Raw genomic sequence first — 21,855 nt, forward strand, 5'->3', positions numbered from 1 at the left:
CACTCAGCAGCATTTTGATTTGCTTATTAAGGACCCAGAAGTTCCAGCATAATGAACAACTAAGTGTCAAACAACTAAGGTATTTTTTTGCATTAGAAAAAACATAAACTTTGTACACACCTCAGAATGTTTCTTTGTCATTTTAATTGGCTACAAGTGCTTGGCAGTTTGAGCCTCAATGCAGAGTTTGTAAGATGCTAACGTCTGAGCTATTTGATATCTGTAAATCACCCCAAACCCTGTGGGATTCCTGTGGGAACCACAACAAACATCCGTGTGAGATCCAAGTAAGAATAACTGGATGGAACGTTATTATAAACTGAAAATATGTGTCATGTTCTACCTCCAAATGATATCTCCACAGTATGGACTATGTAACAAGATACTTTTGAGGTGTGTGCAGTCTCTTACAATATTAATAAAAGTATGTTTTTCCAGCTGGTTAACCGTTAAGGAATGTGGATGTTATAGCCTTACATAAGCCACCTCTTACAGTTGAGGATACCTGTTGGAGTATAGAATCAACGTCTTCCAAATATCAGATGGTACAAACAAAATGCTGCATGTGCTTGGCAGTGCAGTGGAAAAAGTGTCTAAATAAATCCAGCTGTGTCTATGTTCGTGTTAGCTCAGGGCTTGGAGCAGGAAGCAGGGCCCAACTCTCTGACTCTACTGGGAGGAGAGCTAGGTTGATCCTCCTCTGGAGAAGAACTGCAGGAATTTGTGTTTAAATTGGCATCTCTTGATCTGCTTTGAGCCTATGTGAGCCATTTGAGCCACACAGGAACTGGGCTCTGCATGAAGAGGTTCTCCCTTTGATTTTATTATGGGTTAAACTGAAGGACTTGTTTTTTCTATAGTGACAGCTCTAGAAAGAGTGTTTGTGTGTGTTTATGTGTGCGTGTGGTTGGGGGCGGGGGTCATGCTCCGAACGACCACTGTTTTCAATCTTTGGTCCCTGATGAAAGGAGTAAAATGCACTTAAGAATCAGTGAAATTGTCCATTGTCCATTAAAGAAGATGCAAGAAGCAAACAGTTTGCAGCCCTGAACTTTACTTTCATTCCTCAGTAGGATGCTTCTGGATTTGTGTTAACCGCTGTTATGGGCAGCACTTTTAGTTGTCCGGCTCACTGGTTCAGTCCTGATTTTCAAGGCCAGCAAAGTGCATGCTGAACTTTTTCCAAAGTTTTAATTGTGCCTCAGAGAAAATAGAACAGCAACCAGTTCTGTTACATATAGATTTAAATGTAACTACACACTTGCATATTGTGCATATTTTCACACTACCTTGCTGTTCAAGATAATTCTTTTCTTTGTTATTCTTCCTTGCAAACCATTATCAGTACTGAGCGATTTATTCTTAAACACAAAGCATTGCTCTTCAAAACGAACTAGCCATGTGTGAAAAGACTTTCTTTACCTCAAAGGAGTCAGTCAGGCATTTATCAAAGGCTGGTTAGCAGAGAACAGTAGCAACTTGAGAAGAATCCTAAGTATGTCTTATATACACAAACACACACAGACGCACACACATGCACAAGCACACACACAGATTGTGGCACAACTGTAAGTGACAGCAACGCTGCAGTAGAGATTCATGCTGAACTGAAATGACGGCACATAGTTACCATAAACCTTCAGCTTGCTTATGTCATCATTTGATGATGTTGTCCTGCTGTGTTGATAGACCTTATTCTCTTTGTGATAACATCTCTGATCACATACATATATATAATGATCACAAAGAGTAATGGGAATTCATGTACTGATTAAGGCAAACCTGAATAGACAGTCGTTTTGGGCGTTGTGAATGTGAATAGCCAGATTGCTTAACATAGTCAATGTCCTATTATACAGAACATTTGATTGGACCATGCTGGACATTTTTCGAAGGAACACTTGTTCACTGGATTAAACAGCTTGTGAGTTCTGATAATAAGCCGGAAGATTCCTCTTGTTTTTAGTCCGAAGGATTCGATGTCCATATTTTCCAAGATGAATTTAAAATTTCTATTTTTCTGACCACAGAACAGTTTCCACTTTGCCACAGTCCATTTTCAATGGCAGATACTGGCCTCATGTTCACATATAGCTTCTTAATTGCATGATAGAGCTTTAACCTGCGTTTGTGGCTGGAATGGAAAACTGTGTCTGGAGTTGTTCCTGAGCCCATGCAATGATTTCAGTGCCTGAAGATCATTGACATCTAATACTGAGTTTCAGTTGGGTTGTTTTGTGAAATAAATATGCATCAAACTGCATTCTGCTTTTATTTATATTTCATAGCTTATCCCACCTTTTTTGGAATTAGGGTCGTACCTAATGATTGCATAATAGTAATAAATTTCTTTCCCCTCCCTCTGTTCCATAATTTAATGCATTTATGTAATCATACATAACTAATGTCTCAGTTACTGGGCTTTATGCATGAAACAGTCAGTTTAAAATCATCCTTGAAATGACTTGGCGGTTAGGGTGAACTCTGACCTTACACGCTTGTTTAGTTTCATATGAAACAACACTGATGATCATTAGGGTAGTGCCCTGTGTACATTTAAACTATATAACCACAATATTGGCCTTTATCAACTGTGTGTGAAGTGTAAATATCACAGGGAAGCTGGAACAGGTTCCTTGATACTTAAGCGTGTTGTTAACACATGTGCGACTGCCAAATAGTGCACTAGGTTTAAGGATCAATGTGTTCGCATGAATTTTGTTTCCTTGTAATGCTTTGTGATTACAAGGAAACAAACTGCAGCTCGTTACAGCAGCTGTGTAACGTGAACAAACTACAGTTTTATTTGACTTCTTTTATTTACATCCTTGAGTGGCGTTTCCCATCTGTTTGATCACATTTATCAAACGCGTATCTTCCAAATTTAGGTATTGATTGCTTTTCACAGCAGCATTTACTGGAGCCTTTGAATGAGTGGGGACCTGTGTGTGAAGGACAGCATTAGACGCAATCAGAAGAGGGTTTTGTAATAAGCTTTTGTAAATGGCTTGTACAATACAACCTCCTACTCTTTGCTTAAGAATTGAGTATTTTCAAAAGCTATTACTTAAAAAGCTTTTCTTAAGAAAAGGGTAATCAAGCCATATTCCACTGCTGCTGCTGGTCAGGGCAAGGCTGTCTGAAATGATTGGTTTGCTGTTCCATAGTATGCAGTAATATGTGGGTTTATTGGGAGCTGAACTAAAATCTGCTAAACCACCATGCGTTTAACTTACCTTGTAGACAGTAATTATTGAACTAACTAGTCTGATTCTTCTAGTCATCATTTTTCTTACCCACTTATCAGATTCACCCTTTTTGGGAAGTGGAGCCTTTTATTGGGTAAGAAGTGGTGCACATCCTGGACAGGCTGCCACTCTGTCAGACTAACAGACAGAGACAGATAAGCTTGTACACTCTCATTCACACCTACAGCTAATTTAAAATCACTGGTGGACTTAACAAGCATGTCTTCGCGCTGTGTGAAAAGAGCTGGAGCACACAAAGAAAACCCACACAGGCACAAAAAGTTTTAGCTGTCGTGTAAAGAGATGCGCTGATATCCCGGCATCCATGGATATCGTCCGTGTCGACTATGTAAGACAACATTTGCTGTTGTAAGTTATTTAAGATATTTACCTGTCGCAGCAATTTTACATTGGCTAGATGTGCAAAACTGCATGATGATGAGCTAAAAGACTTTAAAACAGATTTGCTATTTGATTCATTTCCATTTTGTGGAAACAAAACAAAAGGGAAATGGATCACAACACGGAAATAAATTTACTATCAGCTGAATTATTATTGGTTTACAGGCATATCGCACTTCTGTCGACCCAGAATTTTACAATTAGTGGATCTTTAGTAGTGTGCTACTTTTTGTTTTCGGTCCTATTTGTAGTTATTTTGCAATATTTACATAAAACAGTGAGAAATGGGTAGAAACCTGTCTGTGAGAACTTAATAATTTACCTGTATTTCACTGACAGCCAGCCAGTAAGGTATTCAATTAGAACTCAAAGGTCAAAACCGAGGAAGATAAAATATGCGAGTATTCACTGATGCTGCCATAAATTCACATTAAATGCAATTTACTTTGCTGTACAAAGCAGTACAAGGTTTATTGATTTATCAGGTAACTGCTGTTTCCTGGTGTTCAGTCGATGACATTAAAGAGAATTAGAAAGGGATTTTAATCAGCGTCACTAATCTACAGTAGCTCTCTTTAAAAGGTAGAAAGATTGGGGTCCAAGTCGAATCAGGGGTAAATCACTTAAAGTCTGTGTTAATATTTTATATTTTCTTTCATGTTGTCACTTCACATGAGTAGCGATCCATTCTCCTCTGATGGATCTGCTATGCCTCGTATGACAGTGATGCACAATGCTGCCAATTGTAATACAGACAGCTTAAAGTTAGGATGATAGTGATAGTGTTGATGATGAAGCAGCCACTTGAGTGTTGTTGACGTTTAACATCACTTTATCATCCACACTGCAGTAGCTGTTTCAACCGCCAATACTTCAGGTAGAGAGTTTATTCATATCAATGTGTGACTACTTAATTACTGTGGTCAGAAAACTTTGAAATGAAGGTCAAAATGTACAAAAGTGTACACCCCCACCCCAAAAAGAACCCCCCAGTTATTTAGGGTATTGTGTTATCATTAGTATTAATACAATGCCATTTCATTTTAGGGTTATGGTTATGGTTAGGGTTAGACATGGGTGTATGTCACAACAGCCTTTTTAAAGTAACTCTGAGGTCCTTTTTGAACATAAAATTGTGACTTTGAAAGGATGACCCAGTTTTCTGCTGGGATTCTGTTACATAGATGTATTAGTTTTGAAGTATAGTGATACGGTGCTATCCTTTAGTTGTTGTGCTGTGTTAGGATGAGTCTTCTAGTAGGTACTAGAAGACTGACTCATTGAAAACAAATATCTATAAGCACAGTTTGTCTTTTTTTTGTTTGTTTGTTTCTATTTGTAGCAAATAATGCAATCCTAGAATTTCCGCTATCACACCTATCCATGTGGTAACACGGTTTATTCTGTTCCACGCTCACTAGAATAAAATATTGCTGGCAGAAACACTGTATGTTTGGCAATTATTTTTAGGTGAAAATATATAAGTTCCTGCCAGTTTTGATTAAGCCTTGTATAAACTAGCACTGAGTAATTTATTTCTTTGGTGTTTCATTACTCTGGATGAACCAGAGACGATATTTGTCCGCTGTACTTCCTTACCCATTACATAATGCCTATTGCTCCCTGTGAGACCTCTCTATTCTCGAGGGGCAACATTATGAAGGCATATTGCTCAGTGTTTTTGTCAGACACTGAACTGTCAAACTGAGAGGAAAGGCGTGTATAATTATATCACACAGGGAATAAAATCTCAATCCAGCTCAATTTTATCTATCCCGTTTGGTCTTTTTCGGGTGTAAATTGTTCCTTTTTAATGATAAATCTGATTCATCGTCACAGAGTTATTGTTCAGTGAAAGTAGTTCTGCTGTTCCAAATGAGAAAAAAATGCAAAAGAATAGAAATAATAAATCCTTCCCAGTCTAGGAAGAGAGGCCTTTGTCAAGGCCACCAGTGGGCTGCATGGCCTCCTGATAATTAGATCTAAAAGCTCCGGGTTACTTTGTTTTTGCGAGGTGCCGTGGAATTAAATCGCATCCACAGCCAAAACCCAGTGAATTTAATCGTTGCCTCCGTCTTATTTCCTGCCTGCATTCACGAAAACTTCAGGAAATTGCTACTATGAACTTGTGACCTGAGAACGATTTGGAATAAATTGATTTTCCAGAGTGGGAATAGGAGCATATCTCAGCTATGTTCTCTTTTGGGAAAAAAGTAATGATTTAAAAACCTCTATTACACTTAGAGAATGAACAATCCTTTCCAGAGAGTGAGGAAATGTTTAGGTCAGAGGAAGACAAAACTCTAACAAATGCCATTAAATCGTCACAACTGAGCTGCTTTTTTGGTTCAGTCCATGAGATCTTACATCGTGCAGGTTTTGGAAAAGTCTCACGTGGCAAACCTTCACGTAACCAACTGTTTGATCCTTAATTGCCTAATAATAAATTGCCCCTCCTGGAGGTTGATGTTTTAATCTAAATATCTATCAGTTTTACTAATTGCAGTGGTATATATAAACCTATAAAGTTGTTGCCAGTTTCGACCACCCTGTTATAAAGACTTGGCATCATTTATCCCCTCTACTTACTGACCCACTTACATAATGCTTATCCATCCCCGGGAGACCTTTTAGTTACTTTAGTAACTATCAAGTAACTATCTTGGTGCCCTAATGGAAACAAGCTGCAGCAGTGGCAATCAGAGATGATGTATGTGATAAACCTCTAAGTGTTGCTTCAGAGAAATGCCGCTGGGAAAACTGATCAGAAGCAGCTCCGCTCTAATGAGAACACCAGATGATACTGAGTTTCGATGTTCTTAATCTTTGCCTCGTTTCTTTTTTTCCTCCTTTGCCTCGTTTCTGCTAAACTAATTGCCCGCCACCTCTGTTGCTCAAATTTACACCATCGCCTTTTTCCTTCCCTTCATGTCGACATGCAAGCCCCATTATAGAAATGTCAGAAAAAAGCAACTGGTTTGTATGTTGCAGACAACAGCTTTCTTTGCCAGGAATAAAAAATTGGCCAGTTTGATCCAAACAATTTAACTTAAACTAGTTTACTGATGTAGGAATCGGAAAAACTGATGATGCATCACTGGAGTGCCAAAATAAAGCGGGCGAAAGCTACTAGCACATATGTTTTGCATTTTCTTTATTGCACAAGTCATAATTAAACACAACAACAAGAAGAAGTGAAATGAAGAAATGCATGCAAAATATGCAGTGCTGATGCAGAGGAACACGTTGCTCTGGTCTAATGCATTCAGTGTTTTTGAAAGAGTACCTTTTAACTTAAGCCATAATCTTATGTTAATTCTAAACCAGTAGTTCTGGTGCCTAAACCAAACAACAGAGGAGAACAGGAGTAAACCACAACCGAAATTCAAACTTTAAAAATGTCGCTGTAGGAATTCAAACCCTATTTAAAAGAATTTTTCAAAAGTTTTTTAGATGAATTTGTGTTTTTGCCACCAGCTGCCCTCATTTGAGATGATATGGTCATTTAGGTGGGGGACTTGATAACTACAACATAATGTCTTTCAGCATAAATATACTACGTTATGAGTTAAATATGCTCAGCAACAGGATCAGCACTTATTTTGAATGAACAGACCAAAGAACATTTGGCATTTGCAGTTTGGTGAATGCTGGCTGCTAAAAGAACAAACAAACTACAACCTTTAAAGAAACTCCAGTGTTACTGGAAGAACAAAACACAAGACTGGGTTTGGGAGTAGTTGCTGTAACATTCTGTCGACATTTAGTGTTCGTAGTGTGAACTTAAGGGACTTTGTCCTATCAGCTGGATGAATTATGGAGGTACTAAATCACTGACCTGTCTGATTTGTGTGCTGTGGTGTGAGTTATGGGTCATGGTTTCATGTTGGCTATTGACCGTACTGACTGATAGCTCCTAGGAGACAAATGGTAAATGGTAAATGGCCTGTATTTATATAGCGCTTTACTAGTCCCTAAGGACTCCAAAGCGCTTTACATATCCAGTCATCCACCCATTCACACACTGGTGATGGCAAGCTACATTGTAGCCAGGGCCACCCTGGGGCGCACTGACAGAGGCGAGGCTGCCGGACACTGGCGCCACCGGGCCCTCTGACCACCACCAGTAGGCAACGGGTGAAGTGTCTTGCTCAAGGACACAACGACCGAGACTGTTCAAGCCGGGGCTCGAACCGGCAACCTTCCGATTACAAGGCGAACTCCCAGCTCTTGAGCCACGATCGCTCAAGGGGCAGAAGGTGTCAAGTTGTGGTAGTGTGATATATCTGTGTGTGGACAGCTGTATTGATTTGCCATCATTAAAGCACATTGGAATACCAGCATGTTTGCAGCATAACACTTTCTTTATTGTTTAGTACAGTGTATATAGAAAAAATGCAGTAGAGAAAGTGATTTGTGACCATATTACTTTAATTAAAACCAGTTTTACCTGGTAACTAGGCAAAACGCCAAACAAAACTCTTGGTATTGACACAAGCAGTCTCTGTGACACTGTTTGGTTTGGGTGTCTGCCACCCACATTCCAAATATCGACAAAGAAAATACCATATGAAATGTAATGACAGATACGATGACAGACAGTGACAATCCAGAATGTCAGAAGGTTTTCTATCTCACAAGCAGACAAGTTGAAATTCTGTTTGTGCTTAAAACACAGAAACAGTTTAGCAAGTCTTAGTGGTACTATTATTTTCTTGAGTTTAATTTCAAGTCCATTGTATTAACTGTTCAGGAATTACAGCGATTGTTATGCATAGTCCCAATTTTCGGAGGCTCAAAGTTAATTGAACAATCAACTGACAAGCATTTGCATTTCATGATGAGGCCTGTTCCCTTCTTATCTCCTGACAAACTAGGTAGATAAAATATTTGGAGTTGATTGCAAGTGTTAAACTTGTATTTCACATCTTTTTATTGGAACTCTCAATATAGATGTCTAAAGAGATGTCAATGCAAATGAAGGAGATGATCATTAGGCTGAAAAAACAAAGAAACAAATAAATGTACGGGAGAACCAAAATCCGAACATTCCCAAGGAGGTAGGCATATCATTGTCAAAGTCTACAATCAGGAAAGGACTTCTTGATTGTAAATACAGAGGGTTTACAGTAAAGTGCAAACCACTGGTTACATTAAAGAACAAGAAGCCCCATAAGACTTTGCCAGAAAACATCTGTAAGAGCCTGCACAGCTCCGGGAATAAAAGCCTTTGGGAATACGAAACCAAGATTGCCTTTTGCCAGAATAATGGAAAGAGAGAAGTAATGGAGAAGGAGAGAAACAGCTTTGATCTGAAGCATACCACATCTTCTGTCAATTATGGTAATGGCATGGGGATGTATGGCTCCCAGTGGAACCGGGTCACTAGCGTTTATTGATTATTCAACTGCCGATAGAAGTTGAAGGATGAATTCTGAAATGTACTCTCTGCTCAGATTCAGCCAAGTACCGCAAAACTAATTGGGCAGCGCTTTGCAGTGCAAATGGATACAGAGCCAAAGCAAACGGCAAAACGAACATGAGAGTTTCTGATGGCAGTCGCTGAAGACAAAACTGAAAGTTGCTGCTGAAATAAGCAGCAGCTTCAGTCAAGACCTTGCGAAGCATCACAAGGGAAGAAACACAGTATTTGGTGATGATCACTTCTTGACTTAAGTCATTTGCAGTCAAGCAATTATATTTAAACTGATGTTGATTTCTTGTATTATAAAGTCTCTGTCAATGCAAGATTATGTATAAAAGTGGCTGTAAGTCATTGAAACCCCTTGAAATAAAGCTTAAAGTCTGCACTTAAAAACCTCCTGCGGTGGTGTACAGATGTATGCTTAGCTATGGGGATGATCACAGCTCATTTTTAACACTCAGTCATGTGTTCCTTGTTCCTGGGTAGAGCTGTTTGACAGGGATGTAGTTAAATAACGAGAGGTGAGAGGTGGGTGTGCATGAGTGAAAGATACGACCCGATTCACATTACTTTGCTGAACAGCTGAAAGATTAAAAAAGTGAAACTGAAAAACAGGCCATGTCTCTGAAAACGCATCACATCATTGATTTCTCATAAATCTCTAATGGAGTCTGCTCAGGGATTTTCAGCGTGAAGTGAAGACTATTGAAAACCACCAATTCAGATGCTTTCATCTCATTCTGTAAGCAGCAGCCTTGAAAACACTAAGTACTAGGAAGAAAAGGAGGGGCTCTCTTGCGTTTAGAAAGGAGCGAGAAGCAGAAATAACATTCATCTAGACACATTTATTTTTAACAAGGGGCAGCCTCGACATGTATTGACATAATATACAGTTTTTGTCAATCGTGCTAGCCAGTTTGCACAATTAGTCTCATTTTTCTGTTTCCCAATTTCTAAGCACCAGGAACAGGCGCCGCTCTCCACGTTGAGTCGGTTGCTTACTTGGCTGCGTACTACAGTGCACTCGGTGACCTGGCTTTTATACCAAGAGAGTGACTCTGACAGCGTGTAGGCAGATATATTCAAGTGTGTGAGTCTGGTTGTGTATTCTGTGGATACATGTTAAACAGTTTTGTCAGCCTGTGAATCTGTTTGCCTTCGGTGTGCTTCATGTGCATATTATAGAGTGTGAGTTTGTGTACGTGGTGTCTGCCTTAGCTCCGGTCATATCAGTGAGGAGGTGGCACTGTACTGTCCAATAAGAGCAGTCAGCCTGCAGGCAGGATTGGCCATCTGGACACATGATAGGGAGCCTAGCCCAGACATCAGTCTTTCTTCAATCCCTCTTAGTATTATCTGAGCTCCATCTCTTTCTGCTGCCTATATATCCATTGATAATAAAACACTGTCTTTTAACGTCACCCTTTCTCTCCTTTTTCTCTCTCTCCCCATCTCCCACAGTTTGCTGTTTTGTGGTCCACAAGAGATGCCATGAATTTGTCACGTTCTCCTGCCCGGGGGCAGATAAGGGGCCCGATACAGATGTAAGTAACCAAAGCCCAGCTGTTGCCTCTTACATCTTTGTTGATGAGGAAGTGCTTTTCTTGTCATTAAACTGAAGTACGTGCCGCCGATATGCAGTTGCACCAACCAGACCTCACTCTTTCCCGAACAGTGTCGCTCTTTGACAGCTGTAGTGCTTCCATGTTTCCTTATCGTGTTATGAAGCAGCTGTCTGTAAAGTAGAAAATGAAAAATGAAACTGACATTTCTTCTACAAGTATCACTTTCCAAGCATCTTGTGCTACAAAGATGCTCCAGATGTTTAAAAATGAAATAAAATTGTGCCTTCTATAGAGTAATGTTGATAGCTACATATATAAATATTGATCTCAGAAATGTGGTGATTATGGTGGTAAATTGTTGAGACTGATTATACATGTCTTAGTGGAGTGCCTCTTAGTGCCTCTTCTAGTATCTGCCCATTTCTCCGAGAGAGAAATGACTTCAAAACATGCCAGGAGAACGGCCCCCACAGCACACCAGAACCACTGGATTCCCTCAGGATAAAGGTTTTTTTTATTTCCTTGAATGTGTCACCATTCTTTATATAGTTGCATTAATAAACGAATCTTATGGTTATCTGAAGAAGCCCATTCAAATTTTAAGTCCTGTTGACTCAGTACTGAATCACTACAGCAGCAGGTGGCAAACTCAATTCATTCATTGTTTGTGTTGCCGTTGAATAACTGGTTGCCACCTTTAGTGAAAGTGACTAAAATATTTCTCTCAGTGATTTTCTCTCCTGAAACCCTTAAGGGAAACTTGACTTTATTGTCTCTCTGAAATAGTGCTGTGTACCAGATTTGATGCTTTTATGGTATCAGCTGATTTGCACCAATATTTAAAAATGAATTGCCCCACCAGCATTACCCAATGAATCCCATCAGTGTCAGTGAGGCAGTAAGGTTTGTCTAAGCTAACCTTACATTCAGCAGATTGTTGGAAACATTACTCAGAGATTTTGCTCCATTTTGATATGACAGCATAACACAGTTGCTGCAGATTTGTTGGCTGCACATCCATAATTTGAACCTCCTGTTCCACCACATGCCAACGGGGCTCTTTTGGATTGAGATTTGTTGACTGTGCGGGCCAGATGAGCACAGTAATATCATTGTCACGTTTCAGAAACCAGTTTGTGATGATTTGAGCTTTGTGACATGGTGCGTTATATTGCTGAGAGCAGCCATCAGAAAATGAACACACTCTGGTCATAAAAGGCGTGATCACCAACAGTACTAAGGTAGACTGTGGTGTTTAAACAATGCTCAGGTGGTGCTGAGGAGCTCAGAGTGTGTCGAGAAAATATGCCCAAGACCATTACACCAGCAGCAGCAGCCTGAATTATTTATACAAGGCAGAATGCTGTTGTGTTGCTTATGCCAAATTCTGACCCTACCACCTACCTGTCACAGCAGAAATCAAGACTCATCAGACCAGGAAACATTTTTCCAATCTACTGTCCTACTTTGGCCAGCTTGTGCAACTTGTAGCCTCAGTTTCCTGTTCTTAGCTGATAGGAGTGGCTCTCGGTGTGGTCTTCTACTGCTGACATCAACAAGCCATTTTCACCCAGAGAACTGCCGCTCACTGGATATTTTGCCTTTTCCTCGCCATTCTCTGTAAATCCCAGAGATGGCTGTGTGGGGAAAAACCCGACAGATCAGCAGTTTCTGAAGCCAGCAGCCATGCCAAGTTCAGAATCATTTAAATCACATTTGTTCCCCAATTTTTTTCTGGACCATGTTTTCATGGCTAAATGCAGATGAGTTCCTGCCATCTGACTGACTGATGAATTTGCATTCGTGAGCAGATGATCAGGTATACCTAATGAAATTGCCGCTGAGTTTATATGGAAAGTTGACAGTGCTGTTGATTTGATTTCATTTAAAATGAATTTCATAAAATAACTATTAAAAAACTGAGATTCAGGAACTAGTATCAAAAGCAATATAAACCAATGCAATCTTCAAACACCTTTGAGAAACAGGTCGTGACTTTGTGTAGGACAGAGTTCAGAGACAACCCGACTGGCATACAAATGTTGCTTTAATGACGACTGGGTCCTGATGTAGTTCACAGACAGATGGGCAATGTAGGATTGGTGGCTGTAATCAACAAAACTACATCTGTCTTGGCAAAGCCAAGAGATGCACACAGTTCGAGCAGCTGTTTCCCTGTACCTGTCAAAATAAATCGTGACTGAAAAGGAAAACTAATCCTAGCGAGACACTGTGAAATTTAGTGAGCGTCCATGAAATTTGCCGTTGTATTAGTTTTGCTTCTTGGCATTATTAAACGACTTGGCATTTGTGCTTAAAGTTCTAGTTGAAATGGTTCATAAAGTGATCAGTTCTGTAAATTAGTTTTCTGCCTGATCTTTTTGTCATTTTACTTTGTAAATTAAAAAAGAGCTTTATTTTAAAATCCTATTTTTAATTGGCCCATCAAAATTTTGAGATGAATATCATCTCTTATATGACACGTTTATGAGGTCTCCCACTGGCCTCTTTATCAGCTTCTAGTATCAGCTATCTGCCATCAACCACCGCTTGCTTGCTTGCATTTACATACCTGCTTGCCTACTGGACATTCATGACCTGCAAGTGCAGCAGCAGCATGGCCTGGCCCCTGTAACTAGAGATATGTCACAGTGCCGTTCAAGATCATCAAGTCATACTCTTTAAATAGAGCACTCAGTGGAAGACACTGAAGCTGTAACTGTATAAAATAGTCTCAGAGTAAATCTCACTCATTTCTGTTTCATACATGTGTTACATGAAACTTTGGAATGCTGCATTCCCTCCCCATTGGCAAAAGTGGGAACGTAAAACTCCCTTTTAACAGGAAGAAACAGGGTCAAGGAAGGGCAGCCATCTGCTTCGGCTGATTGGGGTGAGGGGAGGAAGACAGGACAAAAGACACACTCTTATGAAAGCCAGAGATTAATAATAACTCATGATTAAATGCAAAGTGGTGTATAAGCACATGGTGAGTGAAAAGAGTTGAGAGAAGGAGAAAGACTCAGTGCATCATGGGAAGCCCGCAGCAGCCTAAGCCTATTGCAGCATAAGGAAGGATTCAGGGTCACCTGATCCAACCCTCGTAAGCTTTATTAAAAAGAAAGTTTTAAGCCTGATCTTACAAGTAGAGAGGGTATCTGTCTCCCAAATCCAAACTGGGAGCTGCTTCCGCCGAAGAGGGTCCTGAAAGGCTCTGCCTCCCATTCTACTTTTAAAGATCCTAGGAACCACAAGTAAGCCTGCAGCCTGACTGCTCTATTGGGCTGAAATGGTAATATGTAATACGAGGTCTTTAAGGTAAGATGGAGCGTGATTGTTCAAGGATAATGATTTTAAGTTCGATTTTGGATTTCTGAAAATGCTGCAGCATTTTGGATTAACCGAAGGCTTTTTAGGGAGTTTTTAGGACATCCTGGTAATAAGAAATTACAATAATCCAGCCTAGAAGTAATAAATCAATGAACTAGTTTTTCAGTGTCACACTGGAACAGGATCCTTCAATTTCAGAGATGTTGTGCAAATGCAAGAAAGCAGTCCTACATAACTGTTTTATATGCACATTGAAGAAAATATCCTGATCAAAAATGACTCCAGGATTCCTCACAGTGTTTCTCTAGGCCAAGGTAATGGCATGCTTTTACTTAAATGCCACTATATTTATTATAGTTACTCCTGCTCTTAAGGGAGTTGTAAAATATATTGTATACTTACCTAACAGAACAGCTCCTAAGAGGGGTCCTAATACACAGAAATCCACTGCAATAAAAGAAGGTTTTACTTAGAACACCGTGACTGTGAATTATTCTGATCCGTTTGTTCATGCAGCGAAGTGCGTGACTCTGTAATTCTACAATTTCAGGAAAAACATTACCACCAAAGACCAAATCCTTTAAAACTGCATGCTGTCTTTTCCCTTATCAGAATACTTGCTGCTTCTTTTTAATATACATTTCTGTGCACTTACAGTAGCACTACTGTTGCCAGGGGCAACCACACATATTACATGGCTTTCTGCCTCCCAGGCGTGCAATCCGGGAAGGCAATAACTCCCATAGCCAGCAAATATCCCAAAGATCTGCTGTATCTAGGCTACCTGCGTTTTATGACTCACGTCTATGTTTTATAACTCCCTTCCTGGAAGAAACAAAGTGCGCACCAAGGTGCCCAACTAGTTCTTTTCAGTAGCAAACACGTTGTTAGTGTTTAGCCTTGAATTGATGGGGCAGTATAACCGTGAATGCATTCCTCACAGCAACAGCTGCAGGGTGTGTTTTAAGGGTACAGCAGGCTGCAGATAGGATTATACTTACCATCAGCCAGGTAGAGTATTCAGATAATCTACTACAGTATAGCCAGTGGTATTATATGAGAGTAAATTTGAGAGTTCTGTCTATAAAGAAATAACCAAAACTGAATTCACCTACCAGTTTGAAAGAGGTTAGCTAAAGAAGATTTGATTTCAGGCCACAGGCTTACTGATCAAACGACTAAATTAGTTCCAAGCTGATACTCGATTTGGTCTTCGTCTGATGCACAACACAGGACACCTTCATAGTTCAAGGTTCATGTGTTGACAGATCGCAGTATTTAGATAGCAGTCACGGGGGCTTACATAACGTTGGGTGAGTGATTTCTACCATCTGGTTTAATTGGTGTATAATACACAAATGGAAAGTGGTGAGGTATCAGGTGTAGGCAAATTCCAGGCTGGTATCAATAAGACAGATTAAAGCACTTAGTTTAACTAAATGTTTCAGTATGACTGACTGGTGTAATTTTACCATCAGCTCAAGTAATTTCGTTGCCTTACAAGACAAGACCATCAATAATGCAAGCGCTCTTCGTTTCACTACAGGGGCTCAGCATATGAAACTGAGAGATTGATGTTGCTGCATCATTGATGTCTACTTAACCAGTGCAGCACATATGACCCCGGGGCAATTTGTAAATCTTTTTGTGCTGATTGCCCCTCTTCTTACCTACACAGACACACACATTTAGACACCTAGCCCCTTGGGGTAGTTCAGTGCACAGATAGCTGTGACAGAGTAACATAGTTAGGCTGTAGCGCAGTGCCCTTTATGTCTCATTTGCTTGGAAACAGACAGAACTGACCTGAGGGTTACATTGCAGCCAGGCAGTGTTTTTTTTAAAACATTTTACACTGAACCAATGATCCCGTAAGGGTCGAGAAGGAATGCACGTACACGATATCCCCCTGTTTCACTTTTAATCACCATACCTGTATAGAAAAATTGAAGTTTCAAAAAAAATGTGTAGCTAGAAGGTGCTACCAGCCCTTTGTTGGGGTTAATATGGCCTAATATTTAAAATGACAGATCACATAGGAGAAGATTTTGGCAGAATCAAGTGGGTGGGTGAGAAGAGGTGTTCTGGTTACAAGGCTTGGGACACACAATGTCTCATTACAAGGACTCTGCTTGGGAATTGAAAACAAGATTAAACTGGAGTGGAGCTAAATTACATCATCTGTGCCACAGGCATCTTGGGTTGTCACAGGCAATGGAGCCTTTCATCTGTATTTTTAGTCCATTTCCTTCCAGCAAGGGTGCTGGTCATCTCTTTTAGACAGGCCTGTTCTGGCCCAGCAGTTGCCATTTCACCATTCAGCCAGCCACTGGTGCAAAGATGTGAATCCATTATAAATTCACTTAAACACATCTTCTGAGTGGCAGAGAGGGGGAAACTGTGGCCTAAAGGCGAGCTTGAGATGGAAATGTTGCAAAAATATCCAAACTGGCAGGAACAAAAGTATTTGTAAGTTTAAAAAGCACATCTGTTCTTTCCACTTCCAAGGAAAGAGTGAAAGGCAAGACCTAAGGCTGGAAGTGGTGGATCTGCAATAAGTGAGCACAGAAACAGTATAGGAGGGGAAAGGAGCAATCAAATGCTGCATAGCAAGTGTAGATCAGATGGCTTGAATGCAGTTTGTCGGATCATAGCGGTGACTGTTATGTGCCATGGTTGCAGTGGCACAGTTGGGTATTTGTAGAAGCTTTTAGTGTGACAGATTAAGGCTGATGAGACTTTGCGCTGCCTCGGGTCACCTGTCTCCAATTGCAATCAAGCAGATACCTCAGACACACCAGTCAGAATTAGAGAGAGGTAGAGTCAGTCTGACCTGTCGCCACTGTCGTCACTCCCGACAACTGGTCAGACTGACACAGACTGGGATGGTGAAGGGTGGTAAGAGGGATTGCACAGGTCAGTGCAACAGTGTTTAAATTTCTAAAATAGACCTTTCTCTTTTAGATAAAACTGATCCTCCAAATTAGGATTGGACAAAGATTTGAACTTTAGGTGAAATATGTGATTAGCTTTGTTTGAAAGTCCCCAGAACAAAAAAAATCAGTCTCCCACTCCTTACTGAACTGAATCCCAGCACATGTTTTTTATCACACATCCCTGTGCAAACCTCGGCACATACACTGCTTCCAAAGGGACACGGTCACAAGGAAACTTGATGCTGATTAGTTGTGCTTACTGAACTGAATTTATTATGGTGTGTGCTGACATGTCCTGCAGACCTCTTTGGGCTGCGCTGTTGTAGCAAAATGAGATTATTATAGACTCAAACATGCCTGCAAACACACAAGATGTGCAGATAAAGTCACACTGTCATAAATGCCAGATAGTATTATGTCTTTGGCCGGTTATTGGAGTGGGCACATGTGAGGAGAAGCATCACAGCTACTCATTTCCTTTCACAGGGAATAAGAGAATGTACTCTGCTCATACAGTGTGTCCAGTGAAGTTTGACCTCTCTCACCATGCTGTAGTCGTTACCATGGATCAGCCCCACGACTCAAGCGAGGTGTTCGGAAATGCTGCTGGCTGTGAAGTCACTCTCAGCTTGCAGATTGTAAACTTTGTCATCTGAAATTTGCACGACAGCCAGTAGCAACAAGACTGCAGCAGATGAGAAATCAAAGAAGTTGGAAAGTGTAAGACTTCTGCCTGCAAAGACAAATCACTGTTGGACTATAATACGTGAAACATTCAGAAACTAGTGGTCCAACATATATCAACAATACAGGATAGAGTTTACTCCGAAGGCAATTCAAACCCTCTGTTTAACATTGTACAGTGAGAATTCGCACTGCTGTAAAACCCCGTGGAATCCCATAATAGAATTGGAGGTACGAGGGTGTTGGAACCAATATGTAACCAACTCTCTAGGGAGCACGGGTTGGCAGGCAGAATTTAGGAGAGAGAAAAGATGGGAGGATAGAGAAACGGAAAAGAGATATGATATCTCTATAATAAAGCAGACAGTACACCATGAAGCTCTGTGTAAATGCCAAGCCCACTCCAGGATTTGATTTTAAGGTCTGTTTGGAGTAATTTACTGCTACATACTTCTCTATTTGAAAGATGCGCTGGATATATATCTGCTTTGCTTCTTGCTGTCTTCTCTGCAGAATTTATTTTATTTAAAACAAACAAACAAACAACAGAATTGCAGTTAAAAAAGGCAAAATATACTACATGATAAGGAATGGGTTATTACACTTGATTTAATTACATTGAAATGTGCCACGATCAAATTGTGTTCGGCCAACACGATTTAATCCAGTTTTTCAAGTGTAGAGCAAATAGGCATGCTAATATGCAGGATGTGTCTTGCTACTGGTGGTGCATTTAAAGGAAGCTGTTCATGTGCAGTCCATCACAGTGTTGACCATTTGCCATAGCTGAATGTTTGTTGGCTATGCCTTGGAGCTGGTTCTTTATCTGGTAGGACAGAGGCTCATAAACTTTGTCAGCTTGGACCTGAAAAGGAATTAAGTCTCCTGAGGGGATGCAGGCTAATATAAACAAATATGTGGGCTTACAGAAACACTCACAAAATGTCATTCTCAATGATACTGTAAGTGTATATAAAAGTTTTATTGTCCTCATAACTCAAAATGCTATTTAAACTTCAAGCTTTTCTTTCTGAACACAGCCATATACAGATTAGATGTTGTTCCGAGTTCCCATGGTCTTTGCTATGAGAGTTTATAGAGCTGAAGAGAGGATCTCAGCAGGTCTACTGCATCTCACTCCAGATTTATGCACCAGAGACGCTGCATAAAAAGTGAGTTGACATAATACTCTTTCAACACTGCACCGTGCGTGCCCTTTTATTTCAGACAAAAATTTTTTAGCTTCGACATAAGCGTAGACATGTGGGAGGTTAATGTGAATCTGGTAGCGTTTGGTAAAGGTCAGATGTGACTGTCAGTGTGTGCAGATGCTTTCCAGATATTGGATACTCCTGCTAAGACATGATGCATGCCAGCAATCTAAATTAGTTAGATTTAGTAAGAGGGAGACAGATTCAAACGCTTTGATTTGTATGATGTGAGTCACATTATTGTTAGCCTTGTCTGCCGAATGCTCGAATAATAAGAGCTATTAAAATCTAGCTTCAGGGCTCTCAGATTGTCATCTGTGCAAAGAGTAAATAGCTCGAATGTTACACAGCAGCGAAAGGATACAAAGTGAGCAGCACTGTTTTTGTTACAGATCAAAATAAAATATGTGAAAATAATGAAAAGAGGAATATAAATGTTTTCTTTCGCTGTATTTGTGTTGCTTAAGTGAAAACTCAAAAGCACGTTAAATATATTACAGTTTGATTAATAGAAAGAAGATTAGTAGAAAATCTGGTCTTTCAAGTAGCTACAATGTTTCTGTTAAGTTCAGTAATTTTTAGACACATAGTCTTAGCTGGCATTGTGTATTCTGCAGAGGGCCACAGATGACTTAAGTAAATGTTCTGAACCCTGGAGTCACAGACCTAAATGTTAATATTTATCTGTTCAAAAATGCTACGTGACATTTGTGATTTAGGCGTGCCATATCTGGATTAAATGCCATCTGATGTGGTCACGTCTTAAATGATAAGATCCATATGTTGGATCAGATATGAGTGTACTTATGTTTCTGCCAAGTCTGGCTTAATTTTGTTCTTTTAAGATGAAGCTTACGTTTATTTGATGTCTATTTCTTCAATGAGTACTGACTGCAAGTTTGTACAGTCGTAAGGAAAAAGAGACTTTAGGTTTACATCTTAAGAAATATCAGTCAGTGCTTCCACTATTGAATGATGGGTGAAGTGATAGATGAGAGACCCCTGGGCTGCCTGCTGATGGTATTTATACTCTCTGGGATCCTAATGAACGGATCGGGAGTCTCTCATGTTAATGGTCTGTGACGTGCCTGTCTAAAAAGAGGTTTGATCTAGGGTTCGCTGGGGGGAGGTGGTGCAGAAGGGTGTAAGTACTCAAATGCATTTGAGCTAGGTGCTGTTGCATATCTTCCTATTGCAACATTGGTGAGGCATTGAATTTCCGCTGTTGTGGGATAAACTGGGTCTAAACTCAGAAATCCTCTGTTGTCATCCGCTTGACCTTTCAACACAGGCAGCTGTCGATGAACTATTTCAAAGACTGATGCTTGACAGTGAATGCAGACTATTTGTCACACCTCACACCTACACTGTTTTTCACACATCCTGCACATACACACACACACAAACAGTAAGGAATGGTTAAAAGCAACTTTTATTTTCTGTGTGGTGAATTGAAGAGACATTTTAGCTGATGTATAACTGATGCTTGGGAAAAGTCGAACCATCTGAACAAATAAAAACAAAAGAACGGGGCATGCAATTCTTCAGAGGGTGGTTAAATTTAACTGTTACCCTTTCTGGAGTTTTACTAACCTGCAAGTACAGTTTCTCTGTGTTCCCTGAGTTTCATGGGTGTATCTGTGTGAGGGATGCATGGACTCACAACTCACAGAATGTACACATTGGATGATATTTTTATTAAGTCAAGTAGGACAAAAACTGAGTTTATTAGTTATACCTTGCTAATACTTTATACCTTATAGAAATTGAGACTCATCAGAGCAGGTGTGATTCTGTGTGAATTGTATCCTCAGTTCACATCAGTGGTACAAGATGTGGTCTTCTACTGCTGTAGCCCATCTGCTTCATGATTCAATGTGTTGTGTGTTCAGAGATGCTCTTCTGCATATCTCTGTGGTTATTTGAGTTACTGCTGCTGTTGCGTTGGTGTGAAGCAGTCTCGGTGTTCTTCCCTGACATCAACAAGCCATTTTCACCCAGAGAATTGCCACTCGCAGCATATTTTTTCTTTTTCTCACCTTTCTCTGTAAACCGTAGAGATGGCTGTGGGGGAAAACCCTAATAGATCAGCAGTTTCTGAAATACTCAGACCAACTCGTCCGGCACCAACAACCACGCCAAGTTTAAAGTCACTTAAATCACTTTTGTTCCCCATTAAGCAATAGTATTGACCATGTCTACTGGGTTGTTGCCATCCGATCGGGCTGATTAGATCAGAAAAAGTGTATTTGCATATTCATCCTGGATCTCTCAATTAAGGAGAAGCAACACATATTATAAAAAATTTGAGAGCACAAATTATCATTCAAAGAATCATTTTTTAGAGTTTATAACATATATATGTTCGTAAAGGATCTTTAAAGTAGCAGATTTTTTGTTATAGAAATACATTTTTTAGAGGATAATATGTCTTTTAAAAAAGAGCCTGTACAGGTAGCGCACAGATTGTTATTCACCACATGCAAACCCAAGCTGCAAACCGTTTGCACTTTTTAATGAGATGTTCAGACATAACATATGTGAGAAAGTGACAGCTAACACTTTAAAGTAGCTGAACAGGAAGTTTATAGTGAAGCAACGGAAGAGATACTGTCTCATCCTTCGCCCTTTGCCTAACATTCAAATTTTTCTATATTACTGTAGATAATATTTTTAGACTGTCTTCAAAGAAGTTTGTTTGTTTTTATAATAAAACTGCTTTTATTCCCTCAGTGCTATGTATTTATTGACTTTTTAAAATGTTATTTTATGAGTGACTCATTTTTATCATATTTTCCTGTCGGATTAATTGCAGATTTTATGCCACATTTGTACTGGTGTTTTAAATTTGTCTTTTCTTTTTGGGTTTTCACTGTTTTTCACTTTTGGGGTTTTCTTTAAGTCTCTTTAAGTTTCATTTTTTTTTTTTCATTATTTTGAAGAAGAGAAAGAACATTTGACCAACAGCATCTATCTAGAAGTCAAAGCTGTAAAGGTTTCCATAGGTGAACTTGTGGAGAGATCATTAACGGTTGTTTGCAGCTGCACACAACT

The 21,855-nt window shown here is 39.8% G+C and overlaps 1 protein-coding gene across 1 annotated transcript in view; it reads left to right on the forward strand.

Annotated features, from left to right (window-relative positions):
- Positions 1-21,855, forward strand: part of prkcaa (protein kinase C, alpha, a) — a 130,242-nt gene that overhangs the window by 35,652 nt on the left and 72,735 nt on the right. The window contains exon 3 of the mRNA XM_031729013.2: positions 10,537-10,619. Within this exon, the coding sequence (XP_031584873.1) occupies positions 10,537-10,619 (83 nt within the window). The remainder of the gene's footprint in view (positions 1-10,536; positions 10,620-21,855) is intronic.

Source organism: Oreochromis aureus, linkage group 6 (genome assembly GCF_013358895.1).
Source record: "Oreochromis aureus strain Israel breed Guangdong linkage group 6, ZZ_aureus, whole genome shotgun sequence".
Classification (NCBI taxonomy): domain Eukaryota; kingdom Metazoa; phylum Chordata; class Actinopteri; order Cichliformes; family Cichlidae; genus Oreochromis; species Oreochromis aureus.